The sequence below is a fragment of the Rhinopithecus bieti genome, unplaced genomic scaffold (genome assembly GCF_001698545.2).
Source record: "Rhinopithecus bieti isolate Rb0 unplaced genomic scaffold, ASM169854v2 scaffold_23323, whole genome shotgun sequence".
Taxonomy (NCBI): domain Eukaryota; kingdom Metazoa; phylum Chordata; class Mammalia; order Primates; family Cercopithecidae; genus Rhinopithecus; species Rhinopithecus bieti.
The window spans coordinates 45211-63641 of record NW_016810689.1 but is presented as its reverse complement, the minus strand read 5'-3'; the positions used below and the strand labels follow the sequence as shown (position 1 = coordinate 63641).

At 50.1% G+C, this 18431-nt stretch overlaps 1 protein-coding gene across 1 annotated transcript in view; it reads right to left on the bottom strand.

Annotated features, from left to right (window-relative positions):
• The window catches only part of FGD1 (FYVE, RhoGEF and PH domain containing 1), a 50794-nt gene that overhangs the window by 12872 nt on the left and 19491 nt on the right, over nt 1-18431 (bottom strand). The window contains 8 exon segments of the mRNA XM_017892656.1: nt 7832-7970; nt 8077-8233; nt 10171-10319; nt 11177-11266; nt 12391-12832; nt 12958-13023; nt 13025-13133; nt 13680-13853. Of these exon segments, the coding sequence (XP_017748145.1) occupies nt 7832-7970; nt 8077-8233; nt 10171-10319; nt 11177-11266; nt 12391-12832; nt 12958-13023; nt 13025-13133; nt 13680-13853 (1326 nt within the window).

Sequence of the window (18431 nt, the reverse complement as noted above, 5' to 3'; positions counted from 1 at the left end):
AAATAAATAAAATTAAAAAAATAAAAAAATACATTATGCCGTCTTCATATAATGGAATATTAAACAACCTTTACAAATGATCCTCATGTAGGGCTTTTAATAATCTGGGAAATGCTCAGGGTGTTTTAAAAAAAGGATACAAACATGTTTATATAGAATGATCTCACTTTTACAAGTATACATGTCTAAAAAACACCAGGAAGAATTTATGTCACAATGTTCATTGTGCTTATTCTCTGGGGGCTCAGATCACAGGTGATTTTTTCCCTATTTCATCTTTTCCTGTAATTTCCATATTTCCTATAGTGACCAGGTACTGTCAGAAAAAAAAAAAAAAAAAGCTGAAATGAGTCCCTGTACATCTCCACCCACTAATAAATCCCACCCATGCTTAAGGCCTGGCCACAGTCTCCGTGTACCCCGTTCTGTATGTGCTGGATCTCCCCACTCAGATCAGCCTGTGCTGGAGGAGCAGAGGTGCTTCTGAAGAAGGTCCATATGGCTGGCCAACCAAGTCTTGTTTTCCTAAGAGGCTCTCTCTTCATGACCAAGTTTTGGTGCTCAAGGAGATCTATGGCCCCTGTCCCAGCTCAGGCGTCCACATGCCTTTCAGGGGCCGGGGTCTAATCTTCAACCCTTCTTCCATCCTGGCTGCCAGAAGGAACTTTCTCACACAGTTTACTGTCACTCTTCTGCTCAAATCTGTCAGTGGCTCCCCTGTGCCTGCAGGGTAAAGACCTAGCCCTTTAGCCTGACATTCAAAGCCCTTGGTGAGGCCGGGCGTGGTGGCTTACGCCTGTAATCCCAATACTTTAGGAGGCCGAGGGGGGCAGATCACCTGACTTCAAGACCAGCCTAGCCAACATGGCAAAACCCCGTCTCTACTAAAATTACAAAACTTCGCCAGGCATGGTGGCACGTGCCCATAATCCCAGCTACTTGGGAGGCTGAGGCAGGACAATCACTTGAACCCTGGAGGTGGAGCTTGCAGTGAGCTGAGATCACGCCACTGCACTCCAGCTTGGGCGACAGAGCGAGACTCCGTCTCAAAAAAAAAAAAAAAAAAAAGAAAGACTCAAAGCCCTTGGTGATGTGGCTTCTGCTGACCACTCCAGCTTCCTGCACCTCCCTAAACATGTCCCGTCTTACTTCATCTGGCCAACTGTCACTCTGTCTTCTGGATCCAGCTCACCTCCTCCAGTGAGCCTGCCCAGAGTTGCCGGGCTGGGTTAGGACCCTGTCTGGGTTCTCATATTCTCCTTTGCTCCCTTCTGTCCCACTAGTCACAGTGCTCATCGTGTATTTATACATCTGCATCCATATTCCTCAGTAGACTAGGAGCTCCCTAGGACAGGGCCAAGGTCCCAATGGCCTCTCCAGGCAGGTGCATTGGATAAATTAGCTCCTTCAACCCTCACAACAACCCTGTAACATAGGTGATTGTGCCCCATTTATCTAATGAGGAAATCAAGACTCAGGAAGAAGAAGGTGGCCACCCTAGGTTGCCTACCTGGGTGGCAGAGTTGGCATCAGAGCTGGGAATGATCTCCCAGCTGCCTCTTTTCCTACACATCCTACATCTCCCCCACCCCAGGACGGGGGCAGGCTGAGTGGTAGAGGTAGGAGGCACCCAGGGAAGGGGATAGGAAGAAGACTCTGGCAAGTTGTGGGCACACAAGCTCAGGCCTGTGTAGGCTGATGGGCTCTGACTGGAGGCTTTGTTACAACGAGCTCTGTCTGGAGATGTCTCATGTGCAGTACAGACCGGCATTTCCAAGGATCCAGGGTGTACAGTCCTTATCTGGGGCCTTAGTGTGGGGATTTCAGTCTAGAATTTCACTTAGGGGTTCAGGCTAGGGACTGCAATCTGGGGGGCCTGATGTAGGGGCTTGGTTTGGAAGCTTTAGTGGGGCCTGGTCTGGGCTTGGCAGTCTAGGATCTTGGTTTGGAGTTTAGTCTTGGGCCCAGTGTAGGCAACAGAGGCCAGGAGTTCCAGATGGCCTGGTATGGGGAGATTGGTCTAGGGTCCAGGCTCTAGAGTGCAGTCTGGAAAGTAGAAAGTGGGCAAGTCAGTTTGGGGAACCAGACATATGATTCTGTGAGGCTCAGCCTGGGGAATTTAGTCTGAGGGGTAAAAATTTGGGAGCTCAGCTTAGGATCTTGGGCTGAGACTCTTAGTATGCATATCTCAGGTGGGCTCTCATTCAGAGATTCTCATTCTGAACAGCTCAGAAAACCAGACCGGGAAATTGTTTCCGGGGACAAAGTTTCATCTCTGGACTTGATGTGGGGAGTTCAATCTGGGAGGCTCCATTAGGGAAGATCAGATGGCCAAGCTCAAGCTCTGAGGTTCATGCTGGGGCCTCAGATAGGGTTGGGATTGATACAAAACAGGAAACTCAATTTCTTCAACTCAGGCTGCTCTGCCTATGGAGTAGGCATTCTTTATTTCTTTACTTCTTAATAAACTTGCTTTCACTTAAAATAATAATAATAATAATAATAAAAGGCCGGGCGCGGTGGCTCACGCCTGTAATCCCAGCACTTTGGGAGGCCGAGGTGGGCAGATCATGAGGTCAGGAGATCGAGACCATGCTGGCCAACATGGTGAAACCCCATCTCTACTAAAATACAAAACTTAGCCAGGCGCAGTGGTGCGTGCCTGTAGTCCCAGCTACTCGGGAGGCTGAGGCAGGGGAATTGCTTGAACCCAGGAGGCAGAGATAGAAGTGAGCCGAGATTGTGCCATTGCACTCCAGCCTGGCAAAAGAGAGAGACTCAGTCTCAAATAAAATAAAAATAAAAATAGGCTGGGTGTGGTGGCACATGGCTGTAATCGCAGCACTTTGGGAGACCAAGGTGGGCAGATCACGAGGTCAAGAGATCAAGACCATCCTGGCCAACATGGTGAAACCCTGTCTCTACCCAAAATACAAAATTTAGCCAGGCGTGGTGGTGGGCGCCTGTAATCCCAGCTACTTGGGAGGCTGAGGCAGGAGAATTGCTTGAACTTGGGAGGCGGAGGTTGCAATGAGCCAAGATTGTACCACTGCACTCCAGCCTGGGTGACAGAGTGAGACTCCCTCTCAAATAAATAAATAAATAAATAAAATAATAAATAAATATAAATAAAAAATAAATTTCTCATATGCAACCGGGCCAATCTTAAATGGGATGGGCATTAGAGCCACGCATTTAGTAATAAAAAGCAGCTAACCATATATTTGAGCCTTTCATGTACCAGGCATCTGTGCTAGGAGACTTACCCAGGTTATCTCATTACTTCTCAAAACAACCATATGAAAGGTAGGTATCACTGTCATCCCGCATTCATACATGTGGAAAACTTAGGCTGAGAGGCTGAGCAGCTTGGCCCAAGATACACAGTGAGAAAATGGATCCTATTCTGGAAGCCCCACTCTAGTTCGTTTTCATTGGTGCTCACTTTGGGTCTAGTGCAAGGAGCTTATTTGGAGAATTTCACCTGGGATGTCTGGGGATCCAGTGTAAAAATAAAATTGCAGAACGAGTCCTGGGAGCTCAATGTTGCCTGGGACTAGCAACTTAGCTGAGTGGCTTAAATTGGGGGGGACAGCTCCCATAATCTAGTCCGTTATGTTCCTGGAGCCTCATCATGGGACTCCCATCTGGTAAATGAAAGAATAGGGGTCCATGTGGGCCCGGGCAATGGTGCTCCATGCCTAGAATCACCCAGCACTTCTGGAGGCCCCGAGGCAGGTTGATCACGAGGTTCAGGAGTTTCGATTTCAGACCATTCAGCTTGGCCATAGATGTGAAACCCCCGTCTCTAGTCTACTACAAAAATATCAAAAATTAGCCGGGCGCAGTGGGTGGGTGCCTGTAATCCCAGCTACTACGGGAGGCTGAGGCTGCAGAATCGCTAGAACCAGGAAGGCAGAGGTTGCAGTGAGCCGAGATCACGCCACTGCACTCTAGCCTGGGCGATAAGAGTGAAACTCATTCTAAAAAAAAAAAAAAAAAAAAAAAAAAAAAAAAAAAAAAAAAAAAAAATAGGGGTCATCAGTCTAGGGGACTTGGGCTGGGGAGAACACAGCCTGGAATCTCTGTCTGGAGCTCAGTCTGGGCTGCTGAATTTCAGGGTTCCCTCTGGGGGACTCAAGGAATCCAGTCTGGGGGCACAGTGGGGCTTCAGTCTGTAGGACAGACCTGGAGAGTCAGTCTTTTAAGTTCAGGCTGAAAGTTTCAGTCTGAGGGATATGAAATAGGAGAATTAATCTAGGGTGCTCAGTTGGCAATACTTGTCTATAGAATGGTGGCCAAGGAGATCAGACTGGGAAGCTCTTTTGGGGACTTCAGGCTGAAGGCTCTCACTGGGACCCCACTCTTAGGACTCAGGGTGGGAAGAGTATTCCAGGTGGGAAGAGGCCCAGTCTGGGGATCTTAGTTTGAGAAACCAGTGTTGGGATCTATAACTGGGACCTCAGACTGGGCTTAGTATGAAGGTTCAGTTTGGAGATGTCAGTCCATGGGGCCCATCCCAGGGAATCAGTCTGGAAGGCCCTTTCTAGAAGTTCAGGCTGGCACATCAGTGAGGGTTCTTTTTCAGCAGGAGGAATGAGGTACTTACTTATGCTGCAGATATCTGCTTGTAGAGCTTAGCTATTAAACTTTCTAGAGGCCTAGTTCTTTCTAGGGGTCCAGGCTTGTTAGTGAAGTGCCCCATCTGGCGGGGTAGAGGAGGCTTAGTATGGGAAGCGGACACAGCAGTGGACACAACTGTCCACTCCCCATTCTTTTTTTTTTTGAGATGGGAGTCTCACTCTGCGGCCCAGTTGGAGTGCAGTGGCACGATCTTGGCTCACTGCAGCCTCAGCCTCCCAGGTTCCAGTGATTCTCTTGCCTCAGCCTCCAGGGTAGCTGGGATTATAGGCACGGCCACCACGCCTGGCTAATTTTTGTATTTCTAGTAGAGACGGGGTTTCACCATCTTGGCCAAACTCCAGACCTCCTTTTTATTCAGGCTGGTCTCAAACTCCAGACCTCAGGTGATCTGCCTGCCTCGGCCTCCCAAATTGCTAGGATTACAGGTGTGACCCACCACACCCGGCCTCAACCCCCATTCTTACGGCTTTTAGGACCCCACGCTTTCTTTGTTTTCTTCCTACCTTTAGGGCTCCTCCTTTTTTTTTTTTTTTTTTTTTGAGATGGGGTCTCACTCTGTCACCCAGGTTGGAGTGCAGTGGCGCCACCTCGGCTCACTGCAACTTCTGCCTCCCGGGTTCAAGTGGTTCTACTGCCTCAGCCTCCTGACTAGCTGGGATTACAGGCGTGCACCACCATACCTGGCTAATTTTTGAATTTTCAGTACAGACGGGGTTTCACCATGTTGGCCAGGCTGGTCTCAAACTCCTGACTTCGTGATCCACCTGCCTCGGCCTCCAAAAGTGCTGGGATTACAAGTGTGAGCCACCGCACCCAACCTAGGACTGCTCCTTCTAAGTCTCCTTTGCTGATTCCACTTCCCTGAGGTTTGTCCTTGGCCCTCTTTCCCCTCCTTTTACACTCACTCCCTTTGGTGATCTCGGCTAGCCCTATGGCTTTGGAATACTATCTATGTGCAAATGACATCCAAATCTCTCCCTGGAATTCTAGATTCATCTAACTGCCCGACTAGCAGCTCACTTTGAACATGTCCAAAAACAGACTCCTAAGATCATCTTAGAAACCATCACCACCAGCCAAAAACCTACAAGTCATTCCTGACTCTTTCTCTCAAGCCCTGCATCCACTCCACCCTAGTCCTCTCAGTGCTGCTTCTGAAAAGAATATATCCTGAATCCAACCATTTCTCACCGATTCTACTGCTACTGTCCTCATTCAAGCCAACTTTTCTCACTTGGATTATTGCAAAAGCCTTCTAACTGATCTCTCAGCTCTCTCTTTTGCTCCCCAAGTGATCAACATCGAAACCTTCCCATGGCTACCCACCACACTCAGAATAAAATCCATCTCCTTATCTTGGCCTTCAGTCTTTGCTCCTCTCTCCAACCCCATTTCTACCATTCTACTCTCACTTGTCACGTTCAGAGATATGCAACCTGTCCAGCACCCCACCTCCTCTAATATCTCCCCTTGCCTTGGACACTATACTTGCTGTTGCCTCTGCCTGGAACATGTTCCACTCCAACAGGCATGTGCTTACCTTCTTTTTATTCAGGTTTTGACTCACTGTCTTCTAGTCAGACAGGCCACCCAATCTCAAGTAGGCTCTCCAGCCACTGTCATGCCACCCTCTTCTAATTCTCAGAATTACACTCAGCACCTATCTAATATTCTACTGTGTATTTATTTACTTATTTGTTTATTCTTGAGATGGAGTCTCACTCTATCACCCAGGCTGGAGTGCAGTGGCTCGATCACAGCTCAACGCAACCTCTGCCTCCTGAGTTCGAGTGATTCTCCTGCACCGGCATCCCGAGTAGCTGGAATTACAGGCACCCACCACCACACCCAGCTATCTTTTTTTTTTTTTTGAAATGGAGTCTTGGTCTGTTGCCCAGGCTGAAGTGTAGTGACGCAATCTCGGCTCACTGCAACTTCTGCCTCCTGGGTTCAAGCAATTCTCCTGCCTCAGCCTCCCGAATAGCTGGGATTACAGGTGCCCGCCACTACACCCAGCTAATGTTTGTATTTTTAGTAGAGACAGGGTTTCACCATGTTGGCCAGGCTGGTCTCAAACTTCTGACCTCAGGCGATCCCCTGGTCTCAGCCTCTCAAAGTGCTGGGATTACAGGTGTGAGCCACTGCGCCTGGCCTCTACTGTGTGTTTATTATTTTTGTTTACTGTGTCTCTTGCTGACTAGAATATATGCCCCCTGAGATCAAGGACCTTGTCTGTTTTGTTCACCTCTATATCCCCAGTACCTAGAACAATGCACAAAAACATGGAGGTGCTCAGTAAGTAGCTGTTAAGTGAATGAATGAATGAATGAATGAATGAATGAAAATAACAATCTGGGGAAGAGAAAGTGAGGTAGGCTGTGGGGAGCTCTATCTGGGGTATGGGGTTCAGGCTGATACTGGAGGAATCAGGATAGAAGACTTTTCTAGTGGTTCAAGGATTTTCTAGTGGTTAAGGATTCAGTCTGGGGAGGAGGTATCTCAGCCTAGAGATCCAAATTTGAGAGGTGGAAAATTTGGGGTCCAGTCTAGGGTACTCAATTTGGAGGTTCTTTTGGGAGGTTCATTCTGGGTAGTGGCTGATGGACATGGAGGAAAGCTCTAAATCTGGAGGATGGAAAATTGATGAGCCACGGCTCTCTCTGGGGAGCTCAGCTGTGGAGATTCTGTGATGTGGGTTTGGCCTGAGGGATCAGTCTGGCCTCTCAGCATGGTGGCTCAGTCCCTGAAGTTTCAGGCTCAGTTTCCTTTCTCATTTGGTAAAATTTCATTTGAGGGTGAGTCTAGGGGTCAGCCTTGGGGTCTCGATCTAGGAAATGGATGAGTTCCTTTAGGGGATCATAATAGGCATGCTCTGGGCTTCCAGTTGGGAAGTTCAGGTTGGGGGTCTCCTTCTGAATGTTCTCTTCAGGTATTCAGGCAGGGGTCTCAACTTGGAGGGCCCTGCCTGAATACCCAAAGAGAACATTCAGAAGGAGGATCTCATCCTGGGGTCTCACTTCAGAACCTCAACGTGGGCCTTTCAGTTTGGAGATCCTCCTCTGGGATCTCAATCATGAGGCAATGGAAGGCTGACCCTGTGAATTAAGTCTTGGGGTCCTGCCTCAGAGGTCTGGCCTAGAGCTATTAGTGTGGAGGAGTAGGAAGGGGCCTGGGTGCACACACTCACTTTGGGCATCCTTGCTGTCCGGGGAGCCATGGGGCAGCTTTAACAGATAGTCCTTGAGAAGAAGCTCATAGCGGGGGATGCGCTGCACAGGCTCTAGCATGTGGTGCTGCAATGTCAGGTTGCCACAGGCTTCCTCCTTCTGTGACAGGCAGAAGCAGAGGGGTTCAGATCTGGCTGCAGATCCCCGACCACGTCCCTGCAGACCTCTCCTCCCCCAGTCTGCTCCCTCCAGCTTGACCACTTACCTGCACCTCATGGATGATGACTTTAAACTGGGTGGAACGCTCTGTCCAGGTGTTGACCAGCTCCACAGCCCGGTCAAAGTTCTTCACATACTCACCATACATCTTGAGGAAGGGGGCCAGTTTCTGCAGGATGTCTCCAATGCGTGGGTAGCGGTCCCTGGGGTGGAATTAGGGGCTGATGTGGTCCTGCTGCTCTTTGCCCCTCAGAATCTTCCCCCACAGGTCTCCAGATACCTTTCATCTCAGTTCTAGAAACCTACTTCTCAGCTAGTCTGCTCCTTCAGAAATGCTGCTTACATTACAGGCCAATGAGGCCAAGAGGCTCGGCTTGACTTCAGACCACAGCCTGGGATGCCACCTGCCTCAATTCTGCCCTGCCCGAGTGCTGGTTGGAGTACCCACCCTGAGACCTTACTGCCAGGACCACTTCATATACTGATTATCAATTGTGTGCTGGGTGATGCTGGGGACACAGAAATGAGTCACACCCATTTGAGCCCTGAGAGGGTCACCATCTGGTAGGTAAGACAAAGAGACCAGGCCTGGTCCTACTCCTCATTGGTCAGTCTGGTGCAGGAGCAAAGCAAACCAGACCTGGTCCCAGCCCTCAGGGTTCACAGACTCGTGGGGAAATATAGGAACCAGGCTTTATGCTGGCCCTCTGTGGTCACAGTCTGGTGAGGGGGACACACTTGACTCTGTAGGTGTGGAGAATCTGTAGGTATGGGGAATGTGGACATGATTTTAAGCAGGGAGAGACACGGTCTGACTGTTGTTTAGAAAGACCATTCTGGCAAATGGTGTGGACTCTAAAGGCTGGATTGGAAGAAGGCCTGGAGCCTGGGAGGCTGCCTGTAAATCTTGCCCTTCTACCTGAGGACTCAGCTTAGGCATCACCTTCTCCCTGAATCCTTCTGTAATCTCCAAGCTAGGCTTGGTCCATTTGTCTGGCTTCCCACAGCCTCCCATTCTCTGCTCTATCATAGCACTGTAAAAATAAAAAAGGCTCACGTCCATTGAGCACTTATTGTATACACCTGGTACTGTTTTTTGTTTGTTTGCTTTTTGTTTTTTGTTTTTTGTTTTTTTTTTTTTGAGACGGAGTCTTGCTCTGTTGCCCAGGCTGGAGTGCAGTGGCATGATCTCAGCTCACTGCAAGCTCCACCTCCCGGGTTCACACCATTCTCCTGCCTCAGCCTCCCCAGTAGCTGGGACTACAGGCGCCTGCCACCACGCCCCGCTAATTTTTTGTATTTTTAGTAGAGACTGGGTTTCACCGTGTTAGCCAGGATGGTCTCGATCTCTTGACCTCGTGATCCGCCTGCCTCGGCCTCCCAAAGTGCTGGGATTACAGGCATGAGCCACCATGCCTGGCCTATACTGGTACTGTTCTAAGGTCTTTTACGTATTAAGTTATTTAATCCTTAAAACAACCCTACAAGGTAGGCCGTTATTATTTTCCCCCATTTTATAGATGAGGAAACTGAGGCACAGCAACTTAAGAAACTTGCTCAAAGTTAGCAAGTGGCACAGCTGGAATTTGAACTCAGTCAATTTGGCTCCTAACCTGATACTCCTATAGGCTATGCTATTCTGTTGTAATTTTCTGAGTTCTGGTCTCTGTTCCACATCAGACTGGGAAGTCCTGGAAGGCAGAGTTTGGGCCTGATTCTTTTTTCTTTTTCTTTTTTTTTTTTTTAAGAGTCTAGCTCTATCACCTAGGCTGGAGTGCAATGGTGCAATTTTGGGTCACCACACCTCTGCCTCCCGGGTTCAAGTGATTCTTGTGCCTCAGCCTCCCGAGTAGCTGGGACTACAGGCACGTGCCATCACGCCAGGGTAATTTTTAATATTTTTAGTAGAGACAGGGTTTTGCCATGTTGGCCAGGCTGTTCTCGAACTCCTGACCTCAGGTGATTCACCTGCCTCAGCTTCCCAAAGTGCTGGGATGACACCGTGCCCGGCTCTGATTCTTTTTTCAAAAGTCACTAAGAGGAAGAGCAAGCAGAAATGAAGTCTTGTGTACACTTCTGGGTCTGGGCTCAGCAGGCAGGTGGACAGGGGAGTGGGCAGTCTAGGTCTAGGGCCCCTCACCATTCCTCCATGCGCTTCTCTAGCTCAGGTAGCAGGAACTGCTGGTGGAAGCAATAGATGGAGCAGATGTTAGAGAAGATGCCGTGGACAACGTCGGCCGGGAAGGAACTGCGGTTCCGAGCTTCTTCCAGCAGCCGGGCACAGAACACCTGTGGGGCAGGGCAGAAGCACTCAGCCCAGCTGGGCCTGGGGCTTGGCTGGTGAAGGGGCAGCTTATGGGTGAGGGCAGTATTTGTGGGGAGGCTTGTGGAGCTTTGGGATCAGCATTGGTCTTGAGACTGAGGAGACAGGGAATGGGGTTAGGGTTATATATTGGGGAGATGGATTTCAGGTTATTCCAGCAGTCCCTGGCTTTGGTCCCCACACTTGTGCTTGATCCTGGCAGAGCAAGTATTCTGGCTGAGATCTAACTCAAGTGCGAGGGTGCCTTCTGAAGAAATGTCAGGCTGCCCAGGCACAGAAAGGGGTCCCTGCTGCCAAGAGTTAGGCTTTGGAACAATTAGAAGTCAGGATCAAGGTCAGGCTTAGAATTAGATTCAGGGTCAGAGAGAAAGTTGGAATTAGATCCGTTTATTTAATGAATATTTTTGAGTGTCTGCTGTGTGCGAGGCACTGTCATAGAGGGTAAGATAGAGCAGTGAACAAAGATAAAAATCTCTACTCTCAGGGATTCTAGTGGATTTGGGATCTGGAATAGGGCTAGGGTTAGAATGAAGTTCACAGCTAGGGATAAATTCAGGATCTGGGTCCGAGTCAGTACTAGTGTCAGGTCGCAGTCAGGGCTGGTATACCTGCCCAGCATTAGGAGTGAGGGTTGGTATCAGGATCAAGCTTGGGGCATAATCAGAGTCGGCTTCAGGGACAAGTTGACTTCAAGGTCAGAGAGGAGTCTTACCGCCTCTAAATTCTGGCCACAATGGTGGGATTGAACTCAGGCCCTATCACTTCCTCCTTGAAATGCACCTACAAGGTCCTGGGGCCCTGGTACCTGCAAGGGGTCACTCACCTGATCCAGGAGATGAAGCCTGGAAACGTAGGCCTTCTCAGTTTGCAGGAGCTCATTGGCAATGTGAAACACCTTTTGCTGCACAGTCAACTGGAAAGGAGAAACAGTAACCCCTGATCCATCATCCTCTATCCTAACCCTCACCCAAGCCCCCAGAATTCTTAAAACAGTTCCCATGCCACTCTAAGCCTAATACCACCCTAAGATAACCTTGACCCCCATATCCAGATCTGTAAGTCCTTCAGCTTCATCCCTGACTCCCCAGTCTACCATAAAGCCTACCCCTCCATTCTGATGACATGCAATCCCTCACTCAACAACTCATTCACCCACTCTCTCTATTCTGACTCAGCAGAGTGTAGTGGTTAAGCATGTGGGATGGTAAGTCAGACTTCCTGGGTTCAGATCCTAAGCTCTGCCATTCACTAGCTTGCATAAGTTCTTTAACAGCTCTGTATTTAGGACGCCTCACCCATAAATACAGATAATAATAGGATCTATTTAACGTAGAGGCTGGCGAGAAACAGAAACAAAATAATAATAGGACCGAAGTCTATTGATAATGGAGACAATTAGATAATTTAATATAAATAAAACACAGCAGACTACAGATTAAATGGTGTATAAATGTTAATTAATCATTTATTCACCTATGCAGTACACTATCAGCAAGGGCTTGCTGAGTACCTGGGGTGTGAGAAAAGCACAAAAGTATAAGAACGTATAAAACTCATTGCTTGTTGGCCCAGTTGCCTATTCGTTAGATATATTTGTTGACTACCTGCCATGCTGGCAGTCCCTGGCTTTGGCCCCCACACTTCAGCTTGGTCCTAGCAGAGCAAGTATTCTGGCTGAGATCTAACTCAAGTGCAAGGGTGCTTTCTGAAGAAATGTTAGGCTGCCCAGGCACAGAAAGGGGTCCTTGCTGCCAAGAGCCTTCATCTGCACAGCCTCAGGCCCCTGCAGGGCTCTAGCTCTTGTGCCCCTCCTCCAGCTGTTGAAAAGTCTCTATGGATGTAAGAGACTTTCCGTTTTACAAATAAGGAAACTGAGGCTTATGGTAGGGGAGCGGAGGGGGAAAAGACTTGCCCAGTGTCACAGAGCTTGGAAACAAGGTCTTATTTCAAGAAATACTGAGCTAGGGGAAGAATCAAGCATAAAAGGCTCCCAGGTTCTCCACATGGTCCTGCCTCTCAGTGAACACAGGTCAGTACCTCCACAGACTCCTGTCTCTCCATCAGGGGCACTGGGATTTCTCTGTCCTTCTCTTCCTCCTCCTCCTCGTCGTCCTCCTCCTCCAGGTCACTGTCAACCTCTTGGGAGCCAGGCCGGTGGGGGTCGGCCAAGGCAACAGGCACACTAGCCAGGGCAGCAGGCCCAGGGCAGAGGCTGTGGCTGGGGGGCCCGTCATCACTGACGAAGCAGGTCTCCTCGCTGTTGGATGGCGAGCTGATGCTATCAATGCCGCTGTCCCGGTTGGGCACCTTCTCGCCGTCCCGGGGCCCAGGAGCCAGCAGGAACAGGCAGCGGGAGGCCTCACCCTCCAGGAGCTGGGGCACTGGTGGCTGCGAGGGTGGCTGTGGCAACATGGCTGGCTCTGGGGGACCTGGGCTGGGGCCAGGGGCTGGCCTATCCAAGGCGACAATCACAGGCTCTCTGAGGTGGGTGGTGGACACACACGGAGGCAGGGTATGAGCTTGACTGAGAGGCCTCTCCTGACTATACTTTCCTGTCCCAGGCTCCCCGTTTCTCCTAGAGGGTGCCCTAGGGACCAGACTCACCTTTCAAACTTCTCAATCAGTGAGGATACTGCTGCAGAACTGGGGCTGGCCTCTGCTCTGGGGCCAGGCCTTTGGCCACTCGGGGTCGGCAGGCAGTGGGCGTGATGGTGGAGGGGGGATGGGCTCCAGTGGGGGTGGCATCCGGGGCATCTGCAGGTAGCTGGGCTTTGGGGGCACTGGAGAGATGAATGGGAAAGAGAGAAGGGAGACATCAGTGAGCTGGATTTGAGCCTGGCTAACATGGTGAAACCCCATCTCTACTAAAAATACAAAAATTAGCTGGGCATGGTGGCGCGTGCCTATAGTCCCAGCTACTTGGGAGGCTGAGGCAGGAGAATTGCTTGAACTCAGGAGGCAGAGGCTGCAGTGAGCCAAGATCATGCCACTGCACTCCAGCCTGGGTGACAGAGTGAGATTCTGTCTCAAAAAAAAAAAGCTGGATTTGGAGGTGGCTGGCTGTCATGGCCAGGCCACAACCCCCTCCACAAACCACAATCTGCTCCTTTGTCTGAGGTAGACACAAAGGGGCTGAGGTGAGATCACAGTATGCACACATTAGCCTCAGGCCACAGCCCTCTGTGCACTAGGTAGGTAGCACTGCCCCCGGAGCACGGTGCCTCCCTATCCTTCTAACAAACCCTCTTCTCTGCCACTGGCTAACTTCTCCCCTCCTCTGTCCCCTCCCCTGGGCCACTTCTCTGCTCTTTTCCGGGACCACTTACCCTGTGGCTTTGGGCCCGGTGCCCGCTTCAGTGGTGAAGGACGCTGGCTAGGGGTTTCGGTGGGGGGGCCTGGGTCTGAGCGAAGCCTCTGGGGACCTTCTGGATGAGGCTCTAGGCTCTGGCCAGGGTCAAGGGACAAACTTTTAACCAGGATCCGGTTTCCCTGGTGCAGCCCTGCAGGAAGAGAGAAAATGGGTGTGAAGTAACTGACTGTAACCCAAAGGGGAATGGGGTTAAAGTTAAGACTGGCATGTCTTAGCAGCTATCTGGGGTATTGGGTTTCTCTGAGCCCCTTTCCTGGCCACAGTGTTTTTCTGGGAAGCCCCTATCCTAGCCCTCAGATGGAGAGCCAGACCCAGGGCTGGGGCTGGCTGTTTTCATCAACAGATAAGAATTCTTTGTGACTAGTGCATTGATTCCATGTATGTCAGCAGGCAGTATTACTAGTGAGTTTAACCAGGCTGGGGGTGGCTGTGAGCACCCTGAACTTTATATATGCGTTTGCGGCCCTTGTTTATACAGCCACATAGGTATGCTGAGTATAAACCATTCTTCAACATTTTTGTTAAGGCTCTGACAATATCTAGACTTTCTTGTTTACAATTTTGTGCAGCTAAGTATGCTTAAAAATGATGAAATTGTGTTTCATGAGCAAGTTTTGCTTCTTGAAATCCCAACTTCTGGCTGGGCACAGTGGCTCATGCCTGTAATCCCAGCACTTTGGGAAGCCAAGAAGGGAGGATTGCTTGAGCTCAGGAATTTGAGATGAGTTTGGGCAACAAAGTGAGACTCTGTCTCTACAAAAAATATAGAAGTTAGCTGGGCATGGTGGTGTGCACCTGTATTCCCAGCTACTTGGGAGGCTGAGGTGGGAGGATCAGTTGAGCCTGGGAGGTGGAGGTTCCAGGGAGCTGAGATCACCCCACTGCACTCCAGCCTGGACAAAAGAGCAAGATGCCACCTCAAGAAAAAAAAAAAAAAGAAGAAGAAGAAAAATGAAAACAAAATCCCAACTTCTCAGCAATCTGTATTACCCTCCTCAACTTCCACACCTACACAGACCCACACACATCTTCCACCCCTGCCACACACACACGTGCAGCATCCAGAGTTCAGATCACAGAAATAACTTTAAATCAAGCAGCCAGTTCGGAAAAAGGGGAGGCCTTTTTGTACTGTCCCTCTTCCCTCATTGTATGTCCCCTAAAGCCACCTCTATCTTTGGCTCTAGAGGAGATGATGGTCATGCTTAGGAGAGAGGATTTGGTCTGGGAGGCAGTGAGGGATCCCCCACCCCAGGGATGGCATGCCCCAAAGAAAGGAATGTGGGGCTCATGTGATCCTGGCTGGGCGGGGGGCTGTGGGAGTGCCTCAAATGATAGAGAAGTCAGGTGGGGTCAGAGAGGAGTGGGAAAGGCCTTTGATGCTAGGCTGACATCCATCCTGTAGCAGAAGGGAGCCACAAAAACCCCTTGCAGAGGGAGAGATGGAGGCAAACAGGTGTGAGGACAAGAGAGTAGTAGTCAAGAGCTCCCGGAGGTACCACCATCACATGGTGTAGGTTATGCTGTGTCACAGCCACATGGCCTCCCACTCACAGCCACAGAGGGTCTGTTAGCCTATATCACACACAGTCTCATAAATGACTAGTCACAAATGGGCCCACTCAGTCACAGAAACACTTGGTGTTATTTACACCATTTCACCCAACTGTAGGTGATCGCCCTCCTGAAAGCCTAGTTACACACAGTCACAAAGACCTGCGGTCACAACCTCACATACGATCACACAGCCTCGCAGCATCACACACACCTGCAAACATGGTCATGCAATCACAAAGACACACAGTCACACAATGGCAATTCGACCATCTCACACACAGCCTCATACAACTGCCCAACCACATACAATCATATACCCAGCTAGACATTCTTCAAACATGGTTTCACTGAGTCACAAAGATGTACATTGTCATTTACACTGTGTCTCACAATTGCAGGGCCATGGAGTGTCATACACACCATAATGTCACACCTGCAAACATGGTTACACACAAACACTATAGGCACACAGAGTCAATTATACCATGTCAGACACAATCACATACAGTGGCAAAACAGCATAAAGTCACATGATACCACACACTCAGAATCACAAACTCACAATCACAGACATGTGGCATACAGGTGGCCCTCCATATCCATTGGTTTTGCATCCTCGGCCTCTGCATGGAGGCTGATTGATCGAAAATGTTTGGGAAAAAAAACAAAAAATAGCAATACAACAATAAAAATTATATAAATAAAACCCAATACAGTATAGCAACTATTTACATGGCATTTACATTGTATTAGGTATTCTAATTAATCTGGCGATGATTTAAAGTATACAGGAAGGGTCAGGTGCGGTGGCTCATACCTGTAATCCCAGCACTTTGGGAGGCCGAGGTGGGCGGTTCACTTGAGGTCAGGAGTTCAAGACCAGCCTGACCAACATGGCAAAACTCTGTCTCTACAAAAATACAAAAATTAGCTGGGCGTGGTGGTGGATGCCTGTAATCCCAGCTACTCGGGAGGCTGAGGCAGGAGAATCGCTAGAACCAGGGAGGTGGAGGTTGCAGTGAGCCGAGATCACGCCACTGCACTCCAGCCTGGGTGATAGAGACTCCATCTCAAAAAAAGAAAAAAAAAAGTATACAGGAAGATACACAGTTTATATGCAAATAACATGCCATTTTATATAAGGGACTTGAGTGTTGGTGACTTTGGTATCTTCAGGCCGTCCTGGAACCAATTCCCCATGGAGACCAAGGGACAAATGTCATTTACTATGTCATACTCATGTAACAAACACATCCACAGTGTCCTTGGGTCTTAGCCTTCCTTAGGCCCAGGAATACACACACCTGTGGGACACTTGCCACCTCCTAAACAGTCACTATGTCACATGCAAACTCTGTTGTGAACACACACACACACACACACACACACACACACACAAAGACCTCTGCACCCTCCCTTCCAGGGTCACACAGGCAGAAAGAGTCACAGGGGATTTTAGGTCTCCCAGTCCCGGAGGGAAGAAATAGCCCAACCTACAGGGTTCCTTCCAGCAGCTTCCCTAGGCCCCTGACCTCACCCCTGGCTACATCCCAGCCAGGTCCACCCCAGGGGATTCAGATCAGGGTCCTTTCCCAGCACTGAGGAAACAGGGTGCCCCAGGCCCCAGGCCGAGCGCCCCTCCCCAACTCTGTACCTTGCTTTGGGTGTCGTTCCTCACTTCCTTCCCCACCTAAGCTGGCAGGGCCTGGCCAGAATGGAGGAGGCGCTCCTCTCCGCTCAGCTGTGCCGCTTACCCTGCCCTGCTCAGCACATCCTGGCCTGGTCTTGCCCTGCCCTCCCCCTAGGCGTGGGGGTGAGGAAGATGAATCACCTGGAGGGTGGCACAGGCAGAGACGTGGTTAGAGAGACACATGGCCAGAGCAAGGGAGAGAGATAGAGAGAAGCTGACAGGGCCAGAGATGCAGTGAGTAAAGCCAGGTACCCTGCCATGCAGAGACCCCTCCTCAGACATATACACATATAGGTGCCAGGGTCCCTGGTGGCCCTTGTCTGCCTCCTTGGGCCTGGAGGAGCCCACCTGTCTCCACACCTCAACGCAGGCAGGCCTCTCTGGGCAAGCCCTCCTACCCTATCTGTAGCAAAGCAGCAGGGCCCCTGGATAAGGCTGCTCTCCTCCTGCTCCAGTGCTGGTCCTCGGGATGGAGTAACCATACATGCCACTCTCCATGGCCCTGCCCTAGCCCACCCACTGCTCCCTCCTCACCCATCTCACCTGAGAGCCCACAGACTGGCCTGCCTCTCCATTCTCTCTGCCTCCTTGCAGGCAGCCCTGCAGGAAGAGGAGGCCAAATGAAATGCAAAGATTCCCTGGAGTCCCAGGTGAGAGGAACAGAGATTGTCAGTCCAGTTTTTAGTAAGGAGATGGGGTCAGAGAGAGAGGCAGTGACTTGCCCAAGGTTGCAGAGCAAATCAATGAATGGCACACTTTCTGGCAGACTGGTCGTGGACTGGATTCCTTCTTATTAACCCCACTCTCCAAGGTGAAGCTGGAAAAGAGGGGAACCAGGAGGGGCAGGGTGGACCCAAGGGCTTCAGAAAGTCACAAGCTGCATTGTAGCTAGTGAGAGGGACACCCCTCAACCCTGTCCACAGGGAATTGAACAGGGGTCCAGTTTAGGAGCCTAGGCCTGACCAAGAACCAGGCTAGGTTTCACTGAGCGGGGGAAGGTTCAAGATCCCTCCCTCTTGTTTCGGAACTCCCTCTCCCTTGTCTCTCTGCCTACATTTCCCTGTCTCCTGTTTTCCCTCAGTGGCCTCCTTGGCTCCAAGTCTTGCTCCCTCCAGGTGGCTGAATGAACTTTCTTACAGTCCAGCTCAGATCATGCCACTTACCTGCACAAGAACCTTCTGTAACTCTCCACTGTCCATGGGAAAATAGAAACTTCTCAGCTAGGCCGGGCGCGGTGGCTCATGCCTTTATTCCAACACTTTGGGAAGCTGAGGTGGGTGGATCACCTGAGGTCAGGAGTTCGAGACCAGCCTGACCAACATGGAGAAATCCAATCTCTACTAAAAATACAAAATTAGCTGGGCGTGGTGGCGCATGCCTGTAATACCAGCTACTCGGGAGGCTGAGGCAGGAGAATTGCTTGAACCTGGGAGGCAGAGATTGTGGTGAGCTGAGATCACA